Raw genomic sequence first — 19,296 nt, forward strand, 5'->3', positions numbered from 1 at the left:
AATTCTGCTGAGCATCAGTTCCAGGAAACTGATAAAAGGCTTCGAGATCGAGTTGGGTACCATGTACTCAATTCTATGGATGAACAAGAACTAGCCCGATCAGCTGTATCATGGGCCGAGAATGCCGACATATATAATGATGATACCGTAGCACAGACATTTTTGAACCTCTCCCCCGACGAACAGAAATTAGCAGGTGTATACATGATTCAGCACCTTCTCATCAAATACAGAAAACATTATTCCGATCCAGGTCCCTTACACGAGACACTGGAAGCACTACTGATGGATAGATGGAGAGGCTTAAGTACCAAATTAGTTCAAATAATTCTAGAACAACGACGCAGATATGATACCTTTGTGAGTTCTGAATATGTTCCCGCCCCACCTCCAGAGAGGAAAATGTACCATATGCAGTGCGGGGGTGGTATTGAAAGTCAGAACCCCTTACGAGAAGTACACCCTGTTATGGGTGAGGACAAGGTTTTGAGACGCGTGTATGTACACACGCCTCTGACTAAATTAGAACTGTTAGAAATGAAGAAATTAGTACCGTGCCATGATAAAGACCCTGCAGGTTTTCATAGAGAGCTCAAAGATATGTTACTGATGGGAGATTACACGTATGATGATATCATGAAAATGTTGAAAGTATTACTGCCTACGGGGATATTCGAGAAACTGAAAGAAAAGGAATGGGAGGTGGGAGACACAAAGATTGCCTGGGCAGAAATAGAAGACGAAGAGAAAAAACGGATTCCAGGGTTAGGCCTTGGGGACAAAACTAAAGCATTACCAGGTTTAATAGTACAGGTCCTGCCCAGATTATTGACAACTAGAAAAGAAGATTGGGACGCAATCTCGTCCTGTAAACAGAAACAAGATGAAGATACTAGCGACTTTTATTCAAGATTCGAGAAATGTTTTATTATCAATAGTGGCCTCCAGCCAAGTAGCGAGTCGTACCCACATCTTTTTGTATCAAAGTTAGTCGAGAATTCCCTACCGTTAGTTAAAAATAGAGTGTATAAAGTCGAGAGTACATGGCAAGCAAATACGCCATCCCAGATGTTACAAATGTTACAATATCACCAGAATAGAATTAGGGAAGAACAAGATCAGGAACAGAAACGTATGAAAGACACGAAAATGAAAATGTTAGTAGCTCAGACGGTCCCATCCGACAGTCACAGAAAAGGTACGACCCAGACAAGTCACACTGCAGCTCCTGTTAAAGGGACATGCAATTATTGCAAGCAGCCAGGTCACTACGTACACGAATGTGCAGTTCTGAAACATAACATAGCGACAGGTAAAACTAAAGAAAGACCGCATCCGCCTAGACAAGACCATAACCAGCATCAGTCTACACAGAATACACAGCCTATGCATGCATCTGCACAGACAGCACAGACCGTAGCAGTACCACAGCCACAGCCCATTGCTGCAACTCAGCAAGTCTCACAACAGATGTACCAGTATGCCCAGTCTGCTTACCCCGAATATTCCCGATATACATGAAACAGCCTAGAGAGGGAAGGTGGCTTGCCTCTTATCGAGATTCCTGTAGATCAAGAAGGTCCTTATGTACACAGTCAAGTATTGGGGAAAGATAGAAAGTTTTTAATTGACACAGGGGCAAGTCGCACTACAATAAGTCATGACGAAGTTCCAGGGGCACCCCTCTCAGGCTCACAAAATGTTTCCCTTGGTTTTTCAGGACAGCCTATTGTAAACGAAGTATCAGAACCAGTTCCCCTGGCTGTGGGTCCATTATCACGCGTTACAGACCTGTTACTAACAAAATCATGTCCGGAAAATCTGTTAGGAATTAAAACACTGAAGGCTCTAGGAGCTATAATATGCTGCTCCCCGGAGGGGGTTAGACTCTTTCTGCGGGATTTCAAGGGTCATTACGTTCTTCGTGAGTTTGACGTCAGATTGAAAAATGTACCTGATTACTTGTGGGCAAAAGGCCCAACTGATGTAGGATGTATGCACATTACACCATACCGCGTTACACTCAAGGCAGGTGTTGTATTACCCAGAATCAGACAATACAAGTTACCACCCGATGCTGTAGTGGCTTTACTGAAAATCATTGAAGAGCTCATTGCCCAAGGAGTGGTCGTCGAGACCGACTCCAATATCTGTAATTCACCCATCATTCCGATTCTTAAACGTACTGATCCCAATGCCCCGCCAGTATATCGGCTGGTGATTGATCTTCGAGAATTGAATAAATGCATTATCCCACAGTATCCTGTGGTCCCCGATATATCATCTCTCTTGACTACTATTGATTCAGAAGCAACGTTCTTTACTGTAATTGATCTCAAGAACGCCTTCTTCAGCGTGCCTATTGATCCAGAGAGCCAATATCTCTTCGGATTCTGTTTAAATGGACGCAGTTTCAAATTTTCGCGCGCACCTCAAGGATTCACAGAAAGCCCCAGCATCTATAGTCAAGCACTGAAGAGACAACTAGATTGTATTCAAATGCCAGTTAACACCGCTTTACTACAATACGTCGATGATCTGCTGATCACCGCACGAAGTGAGCCCGAATGTGAAAAAGCATCACTGACAGTTTTACATTTCCTGGCCGACAAGGGACACAAGGTGTCTCCTTCGAAGCTACAATTCTGTGTTCAGCAAGTTGTGTACTTGGGTCACTTGCTGTCCAAAGTGGGGAGACAGCTCACTCCCGATCGCATTCAGTTAATTGTGAACATGCCGCAACCCAAGACACAAAAGGAAGTGCGGGCCTTCATAGGCCTCACCTCGTACTGCAGACAATGGATTCCCCAGTATGCATTTCTAGCTAAACCACTCATCCAGTTAACGACACAGGAGGCAGCGACTTCGACTGTCCTCCCTTGGACTCAGGAACATACACAAGCTTTTGAAGAATTAAAGAAAGTTTTATGCCAAGCACCAGTTTTAGCGACACCATGTTACAGCAAACCGTTTACACTTTTTGTTACAGAACGTGATGGTACAGCGTTGTCTGTCCTCACTCAAGATCAAGCAGGTTCACATAAGCCTTGTGCTTATTTTTCTAGTACATTGGATTCAGTAGCTCAAGCACTCCCTGCGTGCTTAAAGTCAGTAGCAGCAACAGCGTTAGCAATAAGACAAAGTGATTCAATTGTTTTAGGTCATCAGTTAACAGTTCAAGTACCACATTCTGTAGAGGTTTTGTTAAACAGAACCCAGACTCAACACTTAACTATAGCACGACTGACAGGTTATGAATTAACACTATTCCAGCCACACATAGAAATCAGACGTTGCAGCATCCTGAACCCAGCAACACTGTTACCTACAGTTATGACAGATCCAGCTCCGCATGATTGTATAGAAATAATTAATGCAGTAACTAAGCCTAGATGAGACTTAACAGATGTCCCATTGACAAATCCAGACCTGACACTTTATGTGGACGGTTCATGCATGAGAACAAGTACAGGAGAATTAGTGGCCGCGTACGCCGTGACCACTGAAACTGAAATTAAAGAAACACATCGTATTGACACACTGTCTGCTCAAGCAGCAGAGCTCATCGCTCTGACCCGAGCCTGTATTCTAGCCAAGAACAGAAATGTTAACATATACACAGATTCCCGCTATGCCTTCGGAGTTGTACACGACTTCGGAGTCCTCTGGCAAGAACGAGGTTTTCTGACTTCCCATGGGGCCAAGATACAACATGGCCCCCTCATTCAAGCACTGTTAGAAGCAATACATTTGCCCTCGGGCATATCAGTCATGAAGTGTAAGGCACATACTAAAGTCACAGATTCTGTTTCCCAGGGTAACGACCTGGCAGACCAGACAGCAAAACATACAGCATTGACTCACACCCAGACTACTGATGTGACAAAGACAATAGTACAGACACAGTGTATGGCAGTTAGAGATCCCGCCCTAGACGTAATTGACATCCAGACACATGCTACTCCAGAGGAGATAAAGAAATGGACTGAACTAGGAGGGATTCAGACAGATCAAGGTTGGGTGACGAAGGGAAAATCTATATGGTTTCTCCCCGACTCAATGGTTCAGGTCATGATAAATACAGCACATAGCCCGGCCCATCTAGGAGAGAAGGCGATGTTAGACAGTTTACAGAATCTCTGGTACAACAAACACTTGCGAGCAGCAGCAAAACAGAAAGTGCGTACTTGCATGATCTGTTGTCAGTTCAATCCAGGTAAAAGCGTCCCTGTTGAGCAAGGTGGATTCCATCCTCCCGATCACCCTTTTGAAGTCCTCCAGATGGATTATATCCAGATGAATAGCTGTAGAGGATTTAAGTATGTCCTTGTAATTGTTTGTGCTCTGTCCCGCTGGACCGAAGCATACCCAGTCCCAGACTACACTGCTCCGACCACTGCCAGACAGTTGGTTCGTGAATTCTTCCCACGGTACGGTTTGCCCCGTGTCGTATATTCAGATAACGGACAGCCGTTCTCGTCCGAGTTGATGAGACAAGTTTCCCTCTTGCTAGGATATCAGTGGAGGTTCCACTGTGTCCGACATCCCGAAGCAGCTGGCCTTGTAGAAAGGCATAATCAGACACTAAAAATCCGTCTTGCCAAGATCTGTCAGGAAAAAGGGGTCGACTGGATAGTCGCCCTGCCCGTGGCACTATTCTACATGAGAATGGTCGCCCACTCAAGATCAGGGCTATCCCCGTACGAAGTGGTCTTTGGCAGACCACCGAATATGTGGGGGACGCCCGTTCCGAAAAAGATCACTGATGTTGATTGTAACATGTTGACAGATTACCTTGCCTCCTTGATGTCTGCACTCCAATCATGTCGTTCACAGGTTGCCGCAGCGTTCCCTGACAATACCGATGTGAAGGCGCATGAGGTCCGTCCAGGGGACCTGGTACTCGTCCGGAATTTCGACCGGAAAAGTCCGCTGGAGCCCCGCTGGAAGTCTCCAAAGACCGTTCTGCTTACCACCAGGACCGCTGTGAAAATCGAGGGGAGAAAGGGGTGGGTCCACACGAGTCACATCAAACTATGCAATGAACTAAAAAACGGACTGAAACAGGACTCTGACTCGTCCACCCCCACCAAAGACTGTGTTGAAGCACAAGACGTTACCGTTCCTAAAAGAGAAAAGACTCCCCAAGAACTCTACCGAATGAAACTCCGATCTAGCAAGTCAGACAGTTTAATTGTTTAAGTCCTCCCTTAGGTGAATCGGTTAAATAGTTTCTGACATGTATCCCCTAGATCGAGATAGAGAGAGAGAGAGAAAAGAAAAGAAACGTACATACTGTAAATCACTGCGTAGTCACTGTATAGTGACGTTGTTAATAATGTTTTTTCTAAGTATTCTAATTATTATTGCCAGCATTCTGCTACCTATATACTGGCCTATTTTCAGGCGTGAACAATCTGCTTACAATGTCTCTGCTGAACACACTTTTAGTGAACTTCCTGCACATGAACTCTCTTACAGACTTGCGCTGCGCAACAATACATTCATTAGTATGTTACACCATTCCCATCAGACAAACAATGCTACCGACTGCTGGATATGTGGCCGACTCCCTCCCTACCAGAATTACAGGGGAGCTCTGCCCCTTTTTCCGTACCCATTCACTCACAATGGCTCCTGTGGAGCATGGTTTAAAATAATTAATTCTTTAGATCCTGATATCGCTGTTTTCGATGGGGGCTGGGTTTGGGGAAACTTGAACTTAGTCCTGCTCAACGTCTGTTATCCTGATAAAGAGGGACTTCCCACTCGAATAGGAACTGATCTAGAAAACGAAGTATATGGATTAGGTAATTACACAATTAGCCTTATGATCCTCACTGTTGAATCTGAAGCTGCTCCAGTTTTGCCCCATATGTTAGTATTACCAGTCACAGGTGAATTATGTGTTAGCAAGAAAGGTTCAGTACACGTAGGTCATAGTAAATGCACTACTGTGGTCGAGTTCAGTGACCATGGTAAATCGTCCTTTAAAGCTACCAGTCATTCTTACTTTGTTTGTGGTCATACCGCATACATTAGCCTACCTCCAGATTGGGATGGTACCTGTTACATTGCATTCCTTCTGCCACCTGTTTTCCTAGCTCCCCCTGATTACCATAGAAATACGAATCTAGCACCGAATAGACCCAAAAGAGATATTCCCCTTGTCGACTACACAGAAACGGCATGGGAACAGTACACTGATTTCAATAAAGGATTCTTTTTCTTCCTAGGACCTGTCCAAAACAGTAAATTAATACGCAGATTAACGAGAACACTTGAAGCAGTAGTGAATGAAACTGCCTCCGCTCTAGGTAACTTAACAGAGGAGCAGTCTGCTATACGGACTGTTGTCCTTCAAAATCGTCTTGTGATTGACGTCATCTTGGCAGATAGAGGTGGAGCCTGTAAGGTCATCGGGTCAAGTTGCTGTGTTTTCATTCCACAAAACGCACCATCTGTCTATCAAGCTATCACCCGTTTACATAAAATTGCAAATCAGATACATCAGAATCCAGGCACCTGGACTTGGTCCGGTTGGTTCTGGACTACGTTAACAGCTTGGGGATGGAAGATCTTATCCTTCCTAGGCATTGGCCTTGTTATAGTATTCAGTTGTTGCCTGTGCCTGCAGTGTGGGCCAGCGATATGTGGACTGTGTGCCACATCCTGCATTGAGCATTCCAGTTGTCTCTCAAACAGTCAAAGAAAGAAAGACGAACATATAATGTTACAAGAACAAACCGATCGATTTATGAGGATCGATATATCATGAAGGGTCCGTAGGGAACAAGGAGGGAATGAGGTAATATAAATTTTATGGTCATGTTGTGTTCCCTAGCGAGTACCCCACCGACTCCATGTACGAGTTAAAAGTGCATGTAACTTCCCTCCTGTACCAGCTATGAAGACGCAAATACATTTGCGTCCAACGTTAACTTGTCCTCTTTCAGACCCACCATGAATGGGTTTGATGGTCCGTTCCTAAGTATGCTATGCCAACGTCTTTTTGAAGTGTACTCCTACGTTTTTCAGCCTGGCTGAGAGTAGGCCCTGAATCTCTGCCACCGAGCCTCTTTTCTGGCTTCTGACTGCGAGGGCCCCTGCCCAAGCAGCCCCCGTACCCGTGAACTCTGACTTACTTCTAGCGCGGCCCTCCGTGCTCAGCTCAGCCTGCTGCCTGCCAAGATTGACTATAACCTTCGAGTTATCTGTTTTCCTCCCCGAAGATACATTCCAGCCTGCTAGTTTCAGTAAACATCCTTCCTCAGCTACAGGGCTAAAGGGCCGACCTGTTTCTATGCAAGTAATTCATAGCCTCTGTTGCCATGCTTCCATGGAAGGCCCCATGCCCCCACGCTTCTCATACAGACACTCAGGCGCTTATACACGCACTCACAGCAAGTATAGAATAGCTTCTGCTCTAGAGACCTTTCTGCCCAGATAGCTTAGTTCCTAAACATCAGATATCAGATATGATAGAAGCACAAGTTGATCTGACATGCCAGACTTCTGTCTCTTTCCGTCAGTGTAAATGTCAAGTCCCCTGCACCCCGTCTATCACACGTCATGCAGCTGCGCGCGCATCCAAGCTTCCGATTTCTGCTGACATTGCAACATTCTGTTAGCACCACCCCTTGGTGCCACCCATTTGCGTCACCTATCAGTGACGTTTCTAGCACACACGCCTAGTTTACGCCTAGTTTACGCCTCTTGATGATGTACTAGTACCACGTGTATACTGTTATCTTGTTTTCTCTCAGCTGTTACGCCTCTTACATTGAACATTATGATGTAAATCAAGTATATAAGCTATGTATTGTCAATAAACGTGAGCGCGCTCATCTATCCCTTCTGACACCCTGTGTGGTGGTCAGAACATGATATCCTGATTCCTTTATGAGGAATAAAACCCTTAGAAACTCTTACACCACGGACTCTGTTTTCCTTCATTCTGATTGAGTTATCATTAATTAAGTACTTACCTGCATAGAAATTAAGAGAGTAAATTAATTATTTACGTCACCACTCCAGTGGGTGCAACAGTAGGAAAACCGTTGGATAGCGTAGGGGTTAAAATTACTATTCCCACTCCAAAGAGTGCAACAGTAGGGAAAGCGTTGGATAGTGTAGGGGTTAAAATTACTATTCCCACTGTGGTTGCAACAGTAGGGAAAGTGTTGGATAGCGTAGGGGTTAAAATTACTATTCCCACTCCAGTGGGTGCAACAGTAGGGAAAGCGTTGGATAGCGTAGGGGTAAAAATTACTATTCCCACTCCAGTGGGTGCAACAGTAGGGAAAGTGTTGGATAGCGTAGGGGTTAAAATTACTATTCCCACTCCAGTGGGTGCAACAGTAGGGAAAGCATTGGATAGCGTAGGGGTTAAAATTACTATTCCCACTCCAGAGAATACAACATTAGGGAAAGTAAATATTTCATATATTATTCTAAGATCTAAAAATGATTATCTATTAATAATTAATTAAAAATAAATAAAAATGTTATGTAATATAATAATTAATATTTTACTAATTAACAATAATTATTTCAATTAATCACCTATTAATACAAAGAAATTAAACATTAACAATTAATTATTTAATAATTATAAATTATTTTACAATTATTTCCAAATAAATACATTTTAATTAATTTTATTTTTTAATTAATTATTAATAAATTACTTCCCACCCTATTCCCCTATAAACCCACAACCCGCTACAGAAATTAAATTAAGTAAAATTTACATAATTACCAATTAATCAATTAATAAAAATTAATTAACAATTATAATTAAATTAATTAACAAATATAAATTAATTAACAATTAATTACTAATTACTATCAATAAATAAATTTACATATTTAATTATTTATAATTAAATTACTTCCCACCCTATTCCCCTATAAACCCACAACCCGCTACAGAATTAAATTAGCAAAATTTACATAATTACCAATTAATCAATTAATAATAATTATTTTCCAATTACAATTAAATTAATTAACACATATAAATTAATTAACAATTATTTACAAATTACTATCAATAAATAAATTTACATATTTAATTAATTATAATTAAATTACTTCCCACCCTATTCCCCCATAAACCTACAATCCGCTACAGAATTAAATTACGCAATAAATATAAAAACAAAATTCCTTAAATACAATTATTTATAACATAAATACACATTTTCACACATATTATAACATAAAAATACACTATAAAAAATTATATATTATTAAAAAATCGATATTTTAACTATCTATATTATATACTTCGATATTTTAACTATCTATATTTTTAACAGTCGATATTACTTCACTTACCTTAAAAACGATATTTTTGTTATCTATATTCTGTCCTGTCGATATTTTGTCCAGTCTATATTAAAAACTCGATATCATGTCCAATCGATATTTTGGACTCAATATTATGTCCGTGCACCGTAAGAATACTGCTGGAGAGTTACAAAGATAAGCAGCAGCAACTGAAAAAGAGCAATCATAAAAACTAACTGTTTTGGTTCTAGGTATGTGCAAAAGTAGCAGATCATTGGATCTTAGATTGCGGGAGGTCAAATGTCTAGTACATTTTGATACCATACAATCATGAAACTGGAGGTCGAGGATTCGATGGATAATAGTAATGGCCTTAAAGGCAATCAGTTTGAATACAGGGAGCAAATGCAATTGCCTTAGGGCTTGCCAAATGTGATGGAATTTGGGTAAATTGCAGACTAGAAGGGCAGCAGAACTTAAAGCTAACTAAAGAGTGTTTATTACCGTGACAGGAGCAGACAATAGAACAGAATTCGTTAATCAATACAAGACGGGATAATAGCATTGACCACTGTTATATGATGGCAACAATCCAGGAAAGGTAGAATTTTGAAGACGTTTTTTAAATAATAGAAACAGGCATTAGGTACTTTCTTCAGAAGTTTGGTATTTAGCGTACTCCCTAGATTACGTATAGAAGTTGAAATGTCCAGTGAGGACCCCATAAAGGAAAGCCATTTAAGCGTATTATAGGATAATGCTCCTTCTGGTACAACCAGTAGTTCTGTCTGAGAGGGATTACTTATAGTTTTGTGTAGGGTGGGTGTAGAGTCCATGGGACATAGTGACTAGAGACATTGATTAAGTATATCAGGATATGATTATTGGAGTATGTAGTAATGTATACAACAATTTGATTAAAGTACTTTCTTTCTTACAAAGAATCAACATTCTCTGTATTGAGACTGTTGGTTGATAGTTGAGCTCAAGAACCTCTTCCCGTACTGCCTGAGAAGTCTGTGACTGCTCGCCGGAGCTACCCCGAGAGACAAGATCAGCATGGGTTGTAGTGGCCATTTGCTGACCTACAATAGGATGGGTCCCGGGACATCAGTGGCAAACAACATCCACTCCCGATGTTGAGGCCCAGTGGCCCCTACCTGACCGTTGGCCCTCCAACTGGCTCTGACAAAGGCTCTAAGGCTAACTTGACAAAGGATTGTACTACCTCCTAAGACTGGGTGTAGAAACTATTTGCAAACACAAATTTAATTGCCAAAACTGATCAGAAAGTCAACGCTTGGGAGGCATAATGACTCAGGAAGTTGAATGCTCTCCAGTGACTCTTGGAGCGATCTCCAAGTCATGATTTTAAATACTATCATGTCCAACTCATCCTTCCAAAGTTGATACATTTAATACACTTAAAGTGAACAAAGAAACACTTGTTAATTATAGCGCTTGTAAATAGCAAGCGTGCTATGATGTGCTATATATAAAAATGATTATTCATTGACATTGGAAGGAAAAAAATACTACATGTGTGGCTCTGTTGATCAAAGGGTCTGTGGTCGTGGCAAAACCTGCAACGTTAAGCTGAAAAATGTAATACATTGTAAGTGAAAGAATCGGTGTAGGAGATCTCCAAACTTAACACAGCAAAGAAAGTAGCTTATCAAGCTATAAAAAAAGACTGGAGCCCTTCAGAAAGATCTGGAAAATGGTATCACGATTTATAAGCCAAAGGATCGTATGCTCCTCTGTGACGTACCTTATCATAGAAATATGTACTAGCGAAGCGCATGTGGCATTTCTTTTTTTCTTGTGACTCCTACGTTCTGGTGGCTGGTGCATTTTGCTGTTAGCGTTGTTGTATTGCTCTTAATACGTCCTGTCACATTCGAAGAATAATGAAGTCATATAAAAGGATGTCAAACACATTTAAAAGTAAAGCGTAGCAACAGTGGTTTCCCTCCTTTTGCTAAACAACTGATATTGCAAAACTAATTCATCCAAAAATTATTAACTGGAAAAGTGGATTCTGATTTACGTGGTGGAAAAAATTGAGATAAAAGCGGCCAGGAAGTAAACTGACGTTGACACATGTGCATCACTGTTTTATGTGCAAAGAGACATCGCCAGTGCTTAAAGTGCCTGTTTCATTTTCTTCACAGCCTATAATTCCAACCAGTCCCACCAGTGGCTCGACGACGCCGACTGGCACCATCGGCATGTCCTCTAAGATGGACAGCTCTGCCCTCCATGACGTTTTCATCCTGTCGCCTGTTTCAGGGATGTATGGCCCCAGGTAAACCATAAAAGTAACCCAATTTGCCTGTATTTAAATGCAATTATTTTTAGCAACAGAGCGTTCTTGGACTCTATCTCAAAATCATTGCAAGACGAGGAAGCCTTATATTTGTTTTATTTGTACAGTGCAGTGCTGGGCTCTTTCTGCTTTGAAATGTAAGGTTGATTACCCAGTAGAATTCAAAACACGTCAATTGTGGTTTCATGAAAATTACCCTGTTGTGGAAGGAAGCAAAGGCATAGCATCTCCTATCATCCCCCCTTATGCTAATATGTAAAAAGACGGCTACCCCAGTTTTTAGGTCTTGCCTGTGTCAGTGCCTGTGTATGTGCTCTCGCTTATTGTGTTCTTCAAAGGGTTTGGAGTCTGCCCATTGCTTACCCTTCCTGGGCTTCATTGTCACTCTCATTAGCTGACTTCTAATTGGGCAGCGGTTGACAGCTTCAATTCTTTACTCTTAACTGCAGCACAGACCAAGCCTTTCGGCTGCAGCACAGACCAAGCACTCATTGCTTTATTTGGGCTAAGGTCCTTCGGCTGCTAGCGCTGTAATGATACTATTTTTTAATTTGATTTTCTTGCTTTTGCCACTTTCACTTTCCTGTCTGAATTGCTTCTTTCACTCTCATCCCTACCTATGTAGATTGTTCCCTATTACCCCTGCCTATGTAGCTTGTTCCCCTCTCACCCCCTGTCCATTTAACTTCTTCTGTTCCAACCACGCTCCGTGTTGCTTCTTCCCTCTACCACCAATCCTTGTTGCTTATTCTCCTCAACCCCTTTGCTGTCCCTGTTGCTTATCTCCCTTCACTCCAACCACCATAAGGAAAAAAATGTGTTATGATGCGGCTAGCGCTGGCCTCTTTATAGAGGTTTTTTTCCCTGTCCCATTTACTCCCACCTGCGCTCCTGTTGTTCAACTCTACCCAACTCGGAAAACCAATAGTCGACACCTATTTGTTTTGCCAATACTTAGTCAAGATATGATTCACAGGTGTGCACACATCTAGGACCAGATTAGCTGCTGGCTTCTGAATCTCATCCTTATGGCAGTGAATAGAGTTGACACTCCATAGACATTCCAAACTGTTCATCGATTGCTGACACAGAGGCCTCCCTTATGAGTTTCTAAGGGACTATAGGGACACTACATGTGGGAACTCCGAGTGGTCAGATGTTTACAAACCCAAAACTCTGTGCCCTGAAACACCAGACCACTTTTATGGGCAGTGGTTTTACAGTGCGTGGACAGCATTCCCCATGCTCACCCCCAAAAACGGCCCCACTAGCAAGCCTACAGTATCCCGCCCCCTAGACCACCTCCCTGAGCCCGTTCCGCACCAACCAGCACCACCACACATATTTACACCAGCTCAGGGCAGGTAGCAAATATATGTTTTAATCTCACAGTCTGGCAGATTATTCCCCAATCTGTGGACTTTAGTCTGTGATTGCCGTTATTTCACAATGAAATACAGGGTAAAACATTATTTTCAGCGTCAGTATATGCCTGTGGAGATGACAAGGAGCCTGTAACAGAGGCCATAGTAGTTAGAACAAGATGTTGATGGCCCAAAAATGATGGTTCTAGATTTTCAATGTCTGCAACAACTTTCAAAGGTTCTAGGCTGTGATCATTTTACACATCTCAACACCTTTACCTTTCTGAGCCATATTTTGATACAAATTCGAAAAAGCAGTTTCCACTTTATGTTGGACTGGTTTAATTTACTCTTTAAATTTATTCAACTCTCCCCAAACCATGTTGGGGGAAAAATTGTGACTGACAAAAAAGTTCTATGGAGAAGTATGTTGAAATTCATTAACTAGAGAGTTATTTTGACAGATCGTGATTCGTTGTCATATGAAAATTCTTTACCAGTTTGATCTTTTCCTCATGAATCCACTTTGAAACTGTACTTTAGCCTCGCTATTTTCTAGTTCTCTCAGTTAGTAACAACTCTCTATTTCATTTACCTTCGTCACCTATTTCATTGATAATATAAACCTAAGAATAACTTCTCTTGCAAAACATTCCCACTGCCGCTTGAGGTGTAAATGATTATCAGAATGCGCTGCCTCTAGATCATTAGACAAGTGAATCCCCAAAGAACTGTTTAGCAACAAAAAACACTCACAGAGCACAGTCCTGTGTTGGTTAACATTATTCCAAATTGGGACTATTTCATCTCTCTAAATAGTTCACAGAATAAGAGGCAGACATCCAGGTAGTGGGTTTTCTGAATAATGGTATTACCAATTATTATCACTTGAAACACACCAGATTTCATTACAAGACTGGAGGCCACCATTATGCATAATCTTTTATTGCCACTCCTGACAACGACCCTTCCTAAAGAATATCAACCATGAAAAATCCAGAACTGAAACTTTCAAATACAATGAATGTCCCATGCACAGAACTCTCATCATCTTTTAAATGCTGCTCCTGAAGAGATAAGTTCATTTTATTTGCAGTGTTTATAATTGAGAATGTAAGAAAGAAAGTATGAGAGGAGTTTGATGAATGTTTGTGATACAAGCGTCTAATTATCAGAAGCATGTGTAATGTGGAAAGGTCAGTCTGAAGTGGTGTAGAAAAGTACTAAGAAAAAAAATATGTGTGAATATTTAAATCTGGAATTTTGAAGAGCTGAATGATTTAATGGGTTAAACAAGAGTTACAAATATAGAAATGGAAACACAGTGCTGTTCATGTGCTTACCCAATTTTAAACATCAGAGGTAAATGTTTTGAAATATACAGGACTTTTGTGTATCGTAAGCAAAGCCTCCAACAGTGGTATCAAGTGTTGGGCACGTGAGGAGGCTGCGCTTTGGCATGCCGAGAGCGGAGCATTGGAAGATACGTCCATTTGAGATGTCAGTTTGCATTCTCTGTCACATCAACTGGGCTGATTAATTGGGTGCATGAGGAGGCTGTGCGTTGGCACGCGGAGAGCATGAGCAGAGGAAGATGCGTCCGGTTCAGGTGACAGTTTGTTTTCTTCATCACATCAACCGGGCTGACTAAACCAATGCACCGGCTTGGCTGACCATGGTCTCGCGAGACCACGGTGGCCATTTTGAATTAGGAGGAAGTAAACTGAAACGACAGAGCATCAGGAAAGAAACCTAACGAGTTTTGTTTCCATGACAACATTTCACCTGCAGTAGCGAGGAGAGTATAAGCTGAACAAAAAAACTTAGAAGGAGTTAATTTCGGACAAAGGAAAGTAGGAGAACCTTTGTGCAGATTTGGGAATTAGTTTTGCAAGTGGAATTGAAAGAAAGATTAAAGGAGGACATCAGAGGAAAAAATGTTACTCAACAGATAGTTGAGGGGAGAGTGAATGAAGAGTGTTTTAGGAGATTAATTGAACGCGAAATGAAGAGCTCTATTAGGGAGGTTGTAGAAATAGTAATGAATAGAAAGAGAAAAGAAGTGAGATCTGAGGAGAATTTTTGGTATTGCTCTGAGGAGGAGGAAAGTAGGAATAGCAGACCAGCTAAGAATACAAGGAAAATGAAACTTTTAAGTGCAAGGGGAAAAGATGAATTTAACTCCACAAGAAGGATAGGTGTCCGTGGTGGCACACAAGGCAAAGGTGTCCTTAGAGGCACACAAGAAATTTCTGAGGAAGAGTATGATGTGGAAGTTGAGGAGAGAGTTGGGCAGAGTAGAGGTAAAATATATAATGAATATATTTTATATATGGACCAAGATGATGATCTGAATAATGATCTAAGGGAAGACAAGGCCTCAACCTCAAACAGTGTTATTAAAGATCCTTTGGAGTAGAGATGTTTAGCCCTTATGAAATAAGACATCCGAGGAGTGCGGATTGGTGGCCGCAGAACCATGTTGGGAAATTCATAATCCAATAAACAATGCAGACAAGTCCTTTAAAGGGTTTGGGCCATGGTTCTCTGTCCAAACTCTCGTAAAAAGGAGCGCAAACTAAAAAAAAAATTGTTTTAGGAAACCCCTCGCCCACCTACCTAGTAGGTGGCATGCTTCATCATCGAAGCCCAGATGGATCACCTAGTGCAATCAAGCTGTGCTTCAATGCCTGAATTACAATGGAGCTGGTTGTTAGTGTGACAAAAGTGAAGTGCTATGTAAAGTGCAGTTATATGATAAAAATGTCTCTAGGGATAACACTTATAAAAGTTTTAATGGAAGGGTCCTAGGACATGGATGAAAACATCATCGGGAGCAACGTGAGGTTTAAAATGTACCTCCGTATCCCTTATGGTTTTAGGTCGACTAGTTTCAGCCTTCTGGTGTGGTAAAGAGGCAAAAAACAGAAAGCCAGAGTGGTGCAAATATCAGCACACTCCCTAAAGTGTGCTGTGAGTGTGGTGGGACCTTTTTACTTACAGATCCTCAGTGGGGAGTACTTTAACTCAATATGGACATTGCCTCATGAATCCGTTCGTTCAGAGCTTTACCCCGTTCTGACTGTTTGTCAAGGTAAAAGAATCAGTATGACCTATGCTCTTCATTCGGATCCCGCCGTTCGCAAATGGTTACCTACAAGAGAGGTGGTTCCATATGATTGTGTAGTTGGACAACATTATAATAATGTCTCAGGATGCAGTAGAGTTTGTGACACAACTCAAAATAACTGTGGAAAGATTGGAAAGTTTAGGATTTTTGATGAATCTGAAGAAGTGAATTCTAGTACCAACGCAGAATTTGGAATTTCTAGGTTTCAATATAGACCCAATAGAGGAAGTTCTGAGTTTGCCAGAAAAGAAGGTGAGGCTGATAAAAAAAGAAGTACAAAAAGCTTTGAGGAAGAAGGATATGACATTGAAAGAAGTAGTAAGAATACTGGGGTTGTTTTTTTCTTTAATTCAGGCAATTTTTCCGAGGACCTTTGCACTGTCGGGATCTACAAAGAGTGAAAGCGGAAGCTTTGAGGATAGGTTTGTGGTATGGAGACAGAGTGAGGTTGAATAAGGAGGCAAGAGAGGAATTAGAATGGTGGTTGCACAACTTGGAAGCATGGAACAGAAGAACGATTTTTGGATGTGTACCGAATTTGGTTCTGGAAAAGGATGCCAGTCTGTTAGGATGGGAGCACGATTAGGTGACAGAAGAGAGGTGGAGCCTGGTCAGGAATAGAGAAGAGTCTTCACATACATTGTTTGAAATTGATAGCAGGGTTATTTGCATTGAGAAGTTTCAGGGAGAAATTACATGGAAATGCAGTCTAGATGAAGAGGAACAACATTTCTGCTATGTCATACATAAACAGATTAGGTGGCAGCAGGTCAAAGAGGCTTTTAGATGTAGCAAATGAGTTGTTTGGAGAGCAGAATTTCTATAAGAGCAGAGTGCCTGCCAGGTGTGAGGAATGTAGTAGCAGATTGGAACTCAAGGAATGTGAAGGATTGCAGCGATTGGAAGTTGAGGCACGGGTATTTCAAGAAAATAGAGCAGACATTAGGTCAGATGGAGGTGGGTCTGTTTGCAAGCAGACAGCCTTGTCAGATGGAGAGCTATTACAGTTTTGCCAGATCCAGGTGCTGCAGCTTTTGATGTGTTTCAACAGGATTGGAAGGACAGAAAGCACTATGCTTTCCCACCATTTGCGTTGATTCAGGGGGGACCTCTGTAGGTGAGAAGAGAAGGTTGTCAGTTGGTGTAGATAACACCATTTTGGGTGACTCAGGCCTGGATTCCAGCGGCTTTTGAGATGGCTTCCGGGAAACCTTTTTTACTACAGGTGGAGAGAGGTGTGTTGAAAGACAAGGAAGGAGAATATCATCCATTGATAAAGAATGGCACATAGAACCTTCTTATTTGGAAGGTATCAGGAGATCCAGTGCATTTGAGAGACTTTCATAGGGGACTGCAAGGTTACTTGAGGAGTCATGGGTGCCAGGAACAAAGAGAAGATGTAGAGGAGTTTGGAAATTTTGGGTACGTTGGTGCATGGAAAGGAATATGGATCCCCTGGAAGCTCATATAGTGGAAATAGTGAATTTTTTGGTAGAACTGTTTGAAAAAGGTTTGAGTTACAGAACTATAAATTGCTATAGATCAGCAGTCAGTCAGTTAATTCACTGTATTCAATACTTATATTATAAGGTCATCAAAGTACAGATATGCAAAGATAAAAAAATCCATCCAAGTACAACATTTATTTAAAAAAAAGATCATATACAAAATATCAATTAAAACATACAAAGCATTGATAATGACTGAATAATCAGTTAATGACAAGAACTAAAAACATAGCATATAATTCATTCTTGAGTATTATACAGTTGTCCAGTTTTCCATGATAAGGATGAAAAAGATGCCATGGTGTAACAGACCAGGGGATCGGGCAGTGATTGTAAAAAATATATTCCTATACGACATTGTGAGAATTATATTTGCGCATAAGAGGCAATGTGAATTTGTTTCGGTGTACCACATTAAATTTACAAAAGAAAATAATATGCAAGTTTGATTGTGCAGAGACACAGTCACAGAGACTGTACAAAAGATCATTAATAGAAAATATTCCTGATGGATGGGCCAACATACAAGGGTTAAGATTGAGTCAAAACCTGAGTAGGAGAAACATGTGACGTAAATTTGTCACTGTGAATAAATATGAGGATTTTCCCTCCTGGACAATTGATCCCTCTGAGTAAGATTGTACTGATACATTTAGACGGTTAGATTAAATTCTGCCATTTGCCCTGTGTTTGAGAAAACAAGTTTTAATATCCTGTTTTAAAATTTCAGAGCAATTACTTGGCGAGACAAATATTTGTATTTGTTGTTAGGCTTGAGGTGGGTCGAGAGAAGCAACATCTTACTAGAGCCATTGAAGAAGCAACTTTTTCAATACATGGAGTGTCACATATTAAAGTGAACACCAGTTATCTGAATTGGAAGGACGTCACACAGTCTGAGGATTTTAAGTGTCCAAAGTAACTGTGGACTTTCAGCTTAAAGTGTGTGTTTGACTGGGTGCTATCCGGGATAACTACTACTGGTACGGAGGAGAGATCATTTATCTGCGCAAAGTCCAAAATACAGTGACCTGTTATGGTATAGAGACAAAATATCGACTCCAAAATATCGACTGGACATAATATCGAGTTTTTAATATAGACTGGACAAAATATCGACTGGACATAATATCGACTACAAAAATATCGTTTTTCAGGTAAGTGAAGTAATATCGACTGTATAAAATATAGATAGCAAAAATATCGATTTTTTTATAATATATAATATTTTATAGTGTATTTTTATGTAATAATATGTGTGAATAGTGTGTATTAATGTTATAAAATATTTTATTACATGAATTTTGTTTTTATAATAATTGCGTAATGTAATTCTGTAGCGGGTTGTGGGTTTATAGGGGAATAGGGTGGGAAGTAATTTAATAATAATTAATTAATTAATATATGTTTGTTAATATTTTTAATTAATAATTAATTGATAATTAATTAATATTAATTAGTTAATTAATTAATATAATTTTGAACATATTTTGTATTAGTAAATAATTGTTAATTAATTAATTGTAATTAGTTAATTACATTAATTAGAGTACATTTTTAATATATATAATTTGGTGTAATTTTTAAGTAATTAATTTTGAAAAAATAATATTAATTATTAAAATAATTACAGCTAATGTTCTAATATATTTACTTTATTGTTATTGTTAA

General features: G+C 40.5%; 1 protein-coding gene across 1 annotated transcript in view; it reads left to right on the plus strand.

Moving 5' to 3' along the window:
- The window catches only part of LOC147718790 (connector enhancer of kinase suppressor of ras 2-like), a 1,944,591-nt gene that overhangs the window by 970,200 nt on the left and 955,095 nt on the right, over nt 1-19,296 (plus strand). Inside the window, exon 10 of the mRNA XM_086967239.1 lies at nt 11,469-11,602. Within this exon, the coding sequence (XP_086823365.1) occupies nt 11,469-11,602 (134 nt within the window). The remainder of the gene's footprint in view (nt 1-11,468; nt 11,603-19,296) is intronic.

The sequence above is a fragment of the Lissotriton vulgaris genome, chromosome 4_1 (assembly GCF_964263255.1).
Source record: "Lissotriton vulgaris chromosome 4_1, aLisVul1.2, whole genome shotgun sequence".
Taxonomy (NCBI): Eukaryota; Metazoa; Chordata; class Amphibia; order Caudata; family Salamandridae; genus Lissotriton; species Lissotriton vulgaris.